Source organism: Cetorhinus maximus, chromosome 17 (assembly GCF_964194155.1).
Source record: "Cetorhinus maximus chromosome 17, sCetMax3.hap1.1, whole genome shotgun sequence".
Taxonomy (NCBI): Eukaryota; Metazoa; Chordata; class Chondrichthyes; order Lamniformes; family Cetorhinidae; genus Cetorhinus; species Cetorhinus maximus.
In genome coordinates this window covers 97,352,358-97,363,410 of record NC_135895.1, presented here as the reverse complement: position 1 = coordinate 97,363,410, position 11,053 = coordinate 97,352,358, and the positions used below count along the sequence as shown (strand labels likewise).

General features: G+C 40.2%; 1 protein-coding gene across 2 annotated transcripts in view; it reads left to right on the top strand.

Annotated features, from left to right (window-relative positions):
* The first annotated feature begins 206 nt into the window (after positions 1-206).
* slc71a1-1 (solute carrier family 71 member 1-1) overlaps positions 207-11,053 on the top strand; it is a 29,507-nt gene continuing 18,660 nt past the window's right edge. Inside the window, exons 1-3 of one of the 2 annotated variants that reach the window (XM_078561679.1) lie at positions 207-381; positions 6,699-6,794; positions 8,612-8,674. In XM_078561679.1, the coding sequence (XP_078417805.1) occupies positions 301-381; positions 6,699-6,794; positions 8,612-8,674 (240 nt within the window). In that variant the 5' untranslated portion in view covers positions 207-300. The remainder of the gene's footprint in view (positions 382-6,698; positions 6,795-8,611; positions 8,675-11,053) is intronic. The other variant, XM_078561680.1, reaches the window with a different exon arrangement.

Genomic DNA, 11,053 nt, shown 5'->3' with positions numbered 1-11,053 from the left:
GTTATTCAATATTATGAGTTTTCTTTGTTTATTTAGTTATGCCCATCTACAAGGGCGGGGAGAGGGCACTTTAAGAAAAGGCATCACTCACAGGAAGTAAAGCGCCTGCCAGACTCAGTTGAATGAACCTGGGTAAACCCTGATGACGTCATGGACCAAACCCCCCCCCACCAAAGGGGCGTGGCTTGGTTGGTCACGTGCCACGCGGGGCCCAATGGTGGGATCGTGCGATATGACGTCAGCACGGTTGCGGGGTGATGCTGTCACCATGGCGGCAGCGCGCGGCCCCAGGATGGAGCAATGATGCCCGGCAAGAAGAAGAAGCGGCTTCACCGCAGTATTATGCTGGCCAAGAAGATTATCATTAAAGACGGAGGAACGGTGAGTGGGCAGCGGCACTGCCTTCCAGTGGACTCCGGCCGACCCGGGCGCGGGGAAAAGAAAACACCTCTTCCGATCGGCTTGACGAAGGCGGCTGAGCCGGGGGGGCGGCCTGGGCTTTCCTACAACTGACGGGTCGGGGCCGGGTAGGAGATGTCAGCAGCTTTAAATCAGGCCTGCCCATTACTAATTACCCCGTTAACAGCCTCTAACTGCCATAAACCGGTGCAGCAACTGCTGCCGGGCTCTGACCCTCCTGACACCATTTCGTCGGGTTGTCCTCCAGCTCTTGTATCTCGGGTTGTGGGGGATTGAATCCAGTGGATGTAAAGTCCCACATGCAGCCACAGATTTAATAATGCCAGTGGTTGTAAAAGTGCCTGAGTGAAAACTTTACTTAAACCTTCGATACTTTCAGTAAGACATTAACCTTTTAATACGTCAGAGTCAGGCGGCATGCATTCAAGTCACAGACTCCCAAAATATCAAAAGGACACAAAAAAAATCAATTTTACTGCGGTTCCTTCTGACCTGAAGCTAGGAATTAAAAAGCACATTCTAGCCTGCCAATTCCCCTCGCAAAAAAATCCCAATCTCACTTCTGTTACAACAGTCAGACTTTGTGGCTTTGTACAGACACACAAGTTCAGACACTACTACAGTTTAACAACAGGAGAATCATCCTTGCCAAATTCCCAAATTTCTGACCATGCTTCAGGTTCATCGTTCAGAGATTGAACGTAACATACACTTCCCTAAATCCTCCACTACAAACTACCCACCCATGCAAATTAAATTGAAATGAAGAGAAAATGTCAAAAACCATCAACAAGTGTCATGCCAGCATATACTTGGGGTAGTTTTGCACCAAGAGAGATCTGGGTGGCAGGACCATGCCAGGCAGGGAAACATTGACGGGGAGAAGAGGTTGAAGGTGAGAGATGGAGGGAAAGGATCCTGTGGCAGGAAAATGATAAAAGAAAGACATAATTGGGGAGAGATTGGTGAGAAAGAAAGAAATCAGTTGAAAGAAACAGGGGACTAAACAAAGGTCAGAGGGATGGAATGCAAACTATGCATTTGGATCAAGGACTTGCTATGAGCTAAGGACTGAAAGATATAGCAGTAAATTAATGAGCATGAAACAGTTAAAATGTTCAAAAAACCCTTCCTGTGATATTTTGAGTTAATTTATCCTCAGAAGCATTGCTTCTGAGTCAGAAGGTTGTGGTTACAGCCTTACTTAATCTAGGCTAATATCAGTGCGGTGTTGAAGTTAGTGCAACATCATTAGTGTTGCCTTCTTTATGATGAGACATTAAACTGATCCAGTCTTTCTTCAGGAGGGTGTAAAGGATCCCTTGGCATCTTTGAAACAGCGTACAATCAAAAGTAACTTTTGGAAATAGAATTCTGTGTAGCATTCTAAGGACGTGAAAGATAAACACAAGTTCTCCTTCCTACCTTGCTGTACAATATCTGCAACTTAAACGAGTCGGAAAGTTTATAGATTACACAAGAACCGTTTGGATTAACTTTGCTTGTAACTCCTGAGTGCACAACTACCCCAAGTATATATTGGCATGAAAGTTGCTGATGGTTTTTGACATTTTTTTCTTAATTTCAATTTAATTCGCATGGGCAGGTAGTTTGTAGTGGAGGATTTAGAGAAGCTTAAGTTTGAGGTAAATGTTAGTATGGGTGCAAGAAAGATTGCAAGGAGCTGTGCATTAAACACATACATTTGCCTCTGGTCTGAATTGGATTAGCTATTTTAGTTTGTGATTTTTTCTTCTGAGGGTAGGAATGCAGTTGTAAAATATTAAAATTGGCCATGACTATTGCCTGAACAGAAGGCAAAATGGTAGCATTTGAAGTTGTAGAGGAAGAGTGTGTGATGATTACATTGCGTCCTCAGTTAAATAGACCATCTGGCCATCACTACACGTAGCCAAGTCAGTGCATTCAAAAAGTTCTCTGCAGCTTTGTCCTGTTCAGGGCTTATTGTCTTGTCCTACAATTTCCTTTCAATAGCAGATGTTTGCATGGGATCTGTTGCTTGAACGCATAAGGTAGAGATTGTTGACCCAAGACTGTTTACAATATATTTCCAACAACAAAATTAATTGTTGTGAATTTGCAGTTGATTAATAGGAAATGTTTTAAGGTGAATAATACAGAGCTGGTTGTTTTTTTTATCCTTGTTCAGAAATTTGGTAGAACTTGTTTCTTTATTCACGTATAGTATGTTGTTTTAACAAGTTTAAAACTTTATTAACATTTTCAGAGAAGCGCTTTTTGTAAAGATTACATTTCCTGACATTTAACAGATTTTCTTGCTGCATTTTCTGATCAGATGTACAAATGTCAGCCATGGCTCAGTTGGTAGCACTCTCACCTTTGACTCTGAAGGTTGTAAGTTCAAGTCCCACTCCAGGACTTGAGGACGAAATCTGGTCTGAAGCTCCAGTATACTGCACTCTACTATACTGAGATAGTAGTATACTGTTGGGGCACTGTTGGAGGTGCATTTTTCAAGTGAGATAGACACTCAGTGGATATAAAAGATCCCTTGGCACTATATCAAAGAGGAGCAGGCCTGGTTTCCTGGCCAACATCACAAACAGGTTATCTGGTCATTTTCATATTGCTTCCTGTGTGTGAGTTAGCTGCCATGTTTCCTACATTGTACCGGTTATTCCACTTCAAAAGTATTTCATTGGCTATAAAGCACTTTGGGACATCCTTTGGTTGTGAAAATGCGTATAAATGCAAGCCTGTTAGGTAAAGTTGCTAGCATGCCCTAGGGTTACGTTTGAAAAGAAAAAGTGCTGTTTCTTTAATCAAGAAATTTTTCTGCTTTTGTTTTCTAGATACTGAATTTCAGATTGTCTGTATCTGTAAGAGAATGTATTTGTAGTTGCCTACATATGTAGTGTAGAGGTCACATCAGGCCATTGTAAACATTGCTTGTGAATGTTTTGAATATTTTTATAGCATTGAAAACCGAGTATGTGCATCAGGCTGGCAGCTGAAAAAGGTAGGATTCCAGGAAGCCCAGTGGCTGCCTTGTTAAAATCAATGGCCTGAATTTTTCCATCGGCGGGCCCAGAAGCAGACGGGAAATAGGCCACGATCGGCCCCCAACCGCGATTTCATGCTGGCTGGCCAATTAACAGCCAGCCTGTGAAATGCGTGCTGACATGCTGAGTGCTGCTGGGGTGGGGCGGGAAGAGGGCAGGCGCTGACGTAACTGAGGGTGCAGGTGAGCACTTCGAGAGAGCTCCCTGAAGGCAGATAGCTGCTCCAGGGAACTGCAGATCACCTCAGACTAAAGGATGCAACACAAATGCTGCAAAATAAGTCCATGCAGCACAATTAAGCACCTGAAAGCGTACCTCATTAAAAGACCAGTACCCAGAAATCTCTTTATTTTATTTCCCCACAGAGATTTCATCCTGCCTTGGATCAAAGTTTGATCAAAAATGTGAATGCTGCATAGGAGAGTGGCCCATCCACCAACTGTAAATGTGGACAGGCCACGTAAAATTGCTGTTGATTGCATCTTTAACGGGCTTAATTGCCCACTTAATTGTCAGCGAGCGCGCTTCCGATTGCTGCAAAATATCACGATGACGTCAGGATGCTTGCCTGATGTCATCTCCCACTATTTCACATCTGTTCGGGTTGGGCGCGCACCTGCCGGCGGGATATGATATTCTGGCCAATGTTTCTGTAGTTATCTCTGTCCTGAATGAGTGGAGCTTGATTGCATTTAATGTGTTACAAACTTGGTAGAATAGTCATAAGAAATAAAATATGATACTATTACTTGATGTTCTATTTTAGTTATAATACTACTACCTCCACATCAAATAAATTAGAATTGAAAAGAGTACATCAAAGGAGCTCTTTTTTTGTGCTGATTTTTATATTTTAAATCCATTTTGATTCATTTTCTTATTTTAAACTACTGGCTTGTAAAGAAATGTTTTGAAGGAACTGTATGGTCTCATTAAGCTATCTGTGGTGGTGACATTGCAGTTGATATAATGCCTCCACAAGCAACCTGTAGCATGAAAAAAATTGAAAACTGTGCTCTCACTACTTTGTCAGAGCTGCCAGCTTGCAATTTGAATTGGACTGGCTAACATTTGGGAGGAAATAGCATCTCTGATTAGAATGGTCGTTTCCAAGTCTGAGTGGTCAGAGATTTGAGTTAATGCTTCATAATATGGAAATTGCTTAATTATAACTATGAGCCCTGACTCATTGATAGCACTCCAACCTCTTAAAGTGTAGGTTCAAGGTTCACTCCAGAAGCTTGAGCACGTAATCAGTGCAGTGGCTGAGGGAGTGTCAAATTGTCAATGGCCTGGCTTTCTGACAAGATGCTGACCGAGGCCTCATCTGCCCTCTTGAGCACATAAAGGATTCCATGGCGCTATTCGAAGAAAAACATTTAAGCTCTCCTAGTGTTCTGCTCAAGATAAATTCCTCAGACAACATCACTAAAACAGATTAGCTGTTTATTTATCATATTGGAATGAGGCTACAAAATACAATTCATTTTTTTAAGTAACTTCAGAAATATAATACGGTATGTCCTTGAAAATTCCAACATTAAACGTGCCTGGCTGATCAGTTTTTGTGAGACTTTGTGCAGAAATTGGCTGGAATGTTTTCCTAAAATGCAACGGTGACAACACTGCAAAACTACTTCACTGGGTGTAAAGTAGAACATAGGAGCAGAAGTGAGCCATTCGGCCCTTTGATAAGATCATGACTGATCTGATAGTGGTCTCAGCTCCGCTCTGCTACCTGGCACCCTATAACCTTTGACTCCCTTGTCTAACAAAAATCTATCTTTAGGACTTCTTGAGGATGTGAAAAACAATGTATAACTGCAAGTTATTTCTTTACTTTGTTGGATGTTAAAATTGAGGCCCATGTTTTGTGCTGCTTTTGGCTGCTTCTTTCAAAACCAATGATGGGTCAGGTCCTGAATGCTGTCAAAGGCACAGAATTCACTTCCTTTAAAGCAGATAATGTTGAAGTATCTGGCACCTGTTGTCAGTGGCACATTATTAATGTAAATGCAATAGCTACCATTACATAGTAGTTAAAAACCTATTGTAGATTACACTGTTGATAAAAATTTAGTATTTACATATACCTTTTGAGAAGACTGCTACTTATTCATTAATAACACGAATTCACATTTCTTTCACAATCGTATTTACAAACACTTGGGAATAGAGAGATGGGAGTAAGAGAATGAGGGCATGTGCCCCTGATTGGAAGGTAAATTTCCATTGCAAAGTCAAATTAAAATTTCTGCACACACTTTATATGACAGTTACTATGGAGTTACATTGTTTAAATTTGATCAACTATACAGCTAACTCCATTCTTGTGACATTTTCAATTTTCAAAACATGTTACAAATAGCCCAGCATGAAAAAGACTAAGAAAATTAATCACTATTTCCTAGATGTATCAAAGATCAATAAAAGGGAGCATATGCTAAATATAACATTTTAAATTTTCAACAGGAATCTTTTTTAGTCCCATTTTCACAGCAGCTATCCCTACGGAATGCAGGTTTATTGATGTGGATCAGCATTCCCTGAAACCTGTGGGAGAATATACATATTTCTCAGCCATCCTCTACAGAATGCATGCACAGCAAGCAGCAAAAGCTTATAAAAGTTTTCCCACAAGTTCAGAGGAAACCTCACTGAGAAATTTGGCAAGTAGCAGCAGGGATCAAATTCAAAAGAAACTTAAGAGATTTAAGCTGGACAGATTTAAGAGATTTAACTATGTTGAAGCCTTGAGGATGTGGTAACAAATGAATCCTCCACCATCCACATGCAACTCATGCAGCAGTGAACTGTGTGATCATCCCATCCTATTTTCCTCAATCAGTGATGGGTGTTTAAGATCCATAACAAATCTGAATCAGAGCAAAGGGAAGTTCTCCAAATGTAGTAATCGTACGTAGCTTCTCATTTATTGGCAAAGTACTGAAACATTTAACCAACTCTGATGTAATTTTGTTTCTCAAAATAATGTTTAAGAATGGAAAAGGTAGTACCACTGTTTGAGGACTCATTGATGGGACACCATTTGAAAACTTTGCAGAGTACCCAATGAGAATGGGTGCAATAAATATTTCCAGACTGCAGCCTACCATTACATGAATGATTGCTTGTCTTGATTGATTGGGGAAGTTGGTTCCAAGACTCCAAGTAGATTTCAGTGATTTAAATAAAGTACTTATTTGTGAATGCTACATGTTATTTTTTTTACAGCCTCAAGGAATAGGTGCACCAAGTGTATACCATGCTGCGATAGTAATATTTCTGGAGTTCTTTGCTTGGGGTCTGCTGACTGCACCGACACTGGTGGTAAGTTATGTCCTGTCAAGTTGTCTTGTTTGATTGGAGTGAAAGCTAAATATTTAAACATAATGGATTGCAGCATTTTTAGTCAGTTGATCAACCTTGTCAGGGTCCAACTAGCAATTTGGAATGAGGCTACAAAATACAATTCATTTTTTTAAGCTACTTCAGAAATATAATACAGTATGTCCTTGAAAATTCCATCATTAAACGTGTCTGGTTGATCAGTTTTTGTTTAAGGAGCGAAAGGGAATACCCTTTGAAACAAAGCGGAGTGAAGATCCTCACCAACCTCATTTGACTATGTAGTTGGTCTGCCTTATTCAATATTATTAATTAAGTACATTTGTTCTGCCACAAGCTGAGACCAATCTTGATGTAAAAATAGATGGTCAGCATTCATATCCATGCTAAACAGTAACCAATTGGCCATGATGTCCTTGACTAAAGTCACAATGATGTATGTACTTCCCCTTTTTGATGCTCCCAGATTTTACAGAGGAGTTCTTTACTTGTAGATTTATGATGGAATAAAAAGCTGACCTTGAACCCAAGGAAGTAAAAAGTTAAAGCAAAATGTTATACGGAGGCAGTGAATCTTTTATAATTTTCAGGATCATCCAAAAGGCTATATCATGAAACTTATCGTAAACTCAAAGGAAGCAGAACTATTGAGAAAGGTATAATAAAACAGATCTATGTGTAGAGAATTACAGTACAGAAGTCTGATCCTAGGAGCCACTGACATGTCATTCAAGCTTTACTGTTGAAGTTTGATGAAATACTGCCCTGTAATCAGTTCACCATCCTTGAGCTGTATGGAGAGAATTTTTCTTTTAAATTGTGCTCAAGGTGAAGGATATTGGTGCTAGATAATAGCCACCTTCCATTTCAGGCGTTCCTCATCAGTGTCAAGCAATCATAGGCCCGGTAAAGAACTGTCAAACGCATAGTAAAGCTCTCTCTACTCTGCCGCATACTCAGAAGAGTACTAATGTGGCATTTGTTACATTTTCCCCACAAACAATCTTTGGCCTGGTCTAAGTAACATTATCAATGAATGCCAGATTAGGGGTCCATTGAGACTGCCCAGTTCAGTTTGCATACGATTGTTGCTGATATTGGAGACTTTCATCCTGTCTGTCTGAACTGTATTTAAACAAAGGTCCCAGAGGTGAAAGGTCAGTGTACAACCCACTGAGTCACCCAGTTCTTGATAAACAAGTATTTTTGAAATAGCTGCAAACGGGATTTCCCTCTTATTACATTTCTTTTTATTCTTTCATGGGATGTGGGCGTCACTGGCAAGGCCAGCATTTGTTGCCCGTCCTTGATTGCCCTTGAGAAGGTGAGCTACTTTCTTGAAATTGATTTGCTGAATCTCACAACAAAACTACAACTTGGGTTAGGTTGGCCTGCAACTGTTGCACATTAGTAAGTTATCATTCTCAATTTGTGGCATCAGACTCCCCTTTGGTAGATTGTTTGACAGAATAAATTGTCATATTGCTGCCATGTAGAATGTTATGTATTAGTAAAGTTTGGCTCAAAGATCTCTGGATGTTTTTATTTGCATTGATTCATGCACTGAGGCTAGTTGTAATGCACCTAAGCTGCTGCTGTGGCTGGGCTTACTAACTCAACACATGCAAGCGTTTGCACCTGGCACTTGTGTGGTGTATGCTCGTGCACAAAGCCAATAAGAAAAAAGAAGGAAGGCTGGTTCACCCAATGTAGTTTGAAGGTTTCTAACCTGTAGGATTACAATAAACCTGTTGCAAATTTTGGACTTAATTGTAAGGGGAACTTATTTTATTTCCTAGGTCTTGCATGAGACATTTCCCAAGCATACATTTTTGATGAATGGTTTAATTCAGGGAGTAAAGGTAAGTCTGGAATTCCTTTTTCAGTAAGTGGTTAAAATGTTCCAAGAAATGTTGTTAAAACCAAAGTTGTACCCTTTCTTCATTTTTCCTCCATTTTCTTGTTTCATATGGAGCTGGGATCCAAATGCCAACAACATACAAAACTGACAGGCAGGAAGAAACCAGCTGGTATATTATACCTGCCCCATACCATAATGGCTGTTGCATCATGTTTGGACACTTCCTTACCCCTTCCAGCCTAAAACCCAGTTGTTTAATCTCTTGTCCTGGTTCTCTCCAATCTGTTGAACTAGAATAATCTATCAGGAGGGACAATATCAGTTATTTTATTGTTTTATATTAGATCACCTTTAGGTCTACACTGCTCTAAAGTAAATAGATCAAGGTCCTTAAGCCTATCTTAAGTAGGTGAGGTTTTTTTAAAATTAGGAATTATTCTTGTAGCTCCAAGACCATTTTCTCACCCACCATGTAGGGAACCAAAAATGGATGCAGTACATGTGGTCTGACCAGCAATCTATATAAGAGACAAAATAGTATTGTTTTGATTTACACTGAAGGATTATATTAATATAACCTAATACCCTGTTAGCTTTAGCTACAACTTCTCTACATTGGCCATGAACCTTGATTGATCTGTGCATAATAGCACCAAAAATTTTTTCTCTTTCAGTGTAGTTCCCACAAATTAAATGTATATTTTGTGTTGGCCCTCTCAACGTATATGACACTACAGTTATCCAAGTTAAATATCACTTGCCATTGTTTGCCCATCCCCCTAGCACATCTATTTTTTTTGTATTTGATTGCACTCATTTAGGTCCCTTGAAGAGATTGTGTTCTCACCTGCACATTTACTGACCATACTCCCAATATCACTATCCAGGTCATTAATAAAGACAGCGAATGAGAGAGGATCTAGGACTGATCCCTGGAGGACACCATTAGTAATGTACCTCGGGGCTGAACTACATTTGTTAACTAAAACTTTTTAGCTGCGGGATTAAAGCCAATTCTTAATCCAGTGTATTAAATTCCTAACGATAACACATTTTATTTATGTTTAGGTACATTATCAATGCTTCCTTAAAGTCAAAGTAAACGATGTTGACTGAATTCCCCTCCTCCAGTCCCCTCATGACTTCTCAAAAAATTATATCAAATTTAGAACCATAGATCCATGGAAAAGTTACAGTGCAGAAAGAGGCCATTCAGCCCACAGTGTAAGCTTTCTTTTTCTGTTTTATCTTACCCTGTATGCTTCTGGACAACCAGTGGGCTCTAGATTTGGCAGTACCACCCTTTTTCTTTGTGGAGACATGCCTACACTGTGCCTGTAGAATCTCGCTTTTGAATGCCTCCCACTGATTTGACACAATTTTCCCTTCTTGTAGCTGTATTCAGTCCGCTTTTGCCAGTTCACCTCTCAGCTTTGTAAAATTTGTCTTCCCCCAAATTAGAACTTTTACTCCTGTTCTGTCTTTGTCCTTGTCCACAATGATGCTAAATCTAACTGTATTATGGTCACAATCTCCAAAATGGTCCCCAACTGCTATTTCATCCACTTGTCCTTCTTCATTTCCTAAAACTAAATCTAGAATTGCACCCCCTCTCATTGGGCTTGTTACGTGCTGGCTGAAAAAGTTCTCTTGAATGCAGTTCAAGAATTTTGTGCCCTCTGTGCCCTTCACACTGTTCATATCCCAATTGATATTAGGGTAGTTGAAGTCCCCAACTATTACTGCCCTATTGTTTTTGCACTCAGAAATTTGCCTACATATTTGCTTTTCTAACTCCCATTATTTGGAGGACTGTAGTACAATCCTAGCAATGTGGCTGCTCCTTTTTTATTTCTGAGCTCAACCCATATGGTCTCATTTGATGCTTCATTTAATATATCATCCCTCCTCACAGCTGTAATTGATTCTTCAACCAGTAATGCTAAACCCCTTTTTTATTCCCTCCTCCTTCCTGCTTGAAAACTCTATATCCAGGGATGTTGAGCTGCCATTTTTGCCCCTCTTTAAGCCAGGTTTCCGTTATAACGATGATATCATGCTGCCATGTATTTATCTGTGTCCTCAGCTATACTCCTTGCATTTACATGTACATCTTTTAACACTACCAAATTCCTGTGTTGTACACTTTTTAACCTTTGCTTCTTCTGTCTTTCAGTCACTCACTAATTCTCCATTTCTTAATTTGTTCCCTGCTCTGAATTTGCCCTCGGGTTCCCAGCCCCATGCCAATCTAGCTCAATCTAGCCAATCTAGCCCAACAACACTAGCAAATCTCTCTGCGATGATATTCGTCCCAGTCCTGTTCAGGTGTAGACTGTGTCCGGCTTGTACAGGTCCCACCTTTCCCAGAACCAGCCCC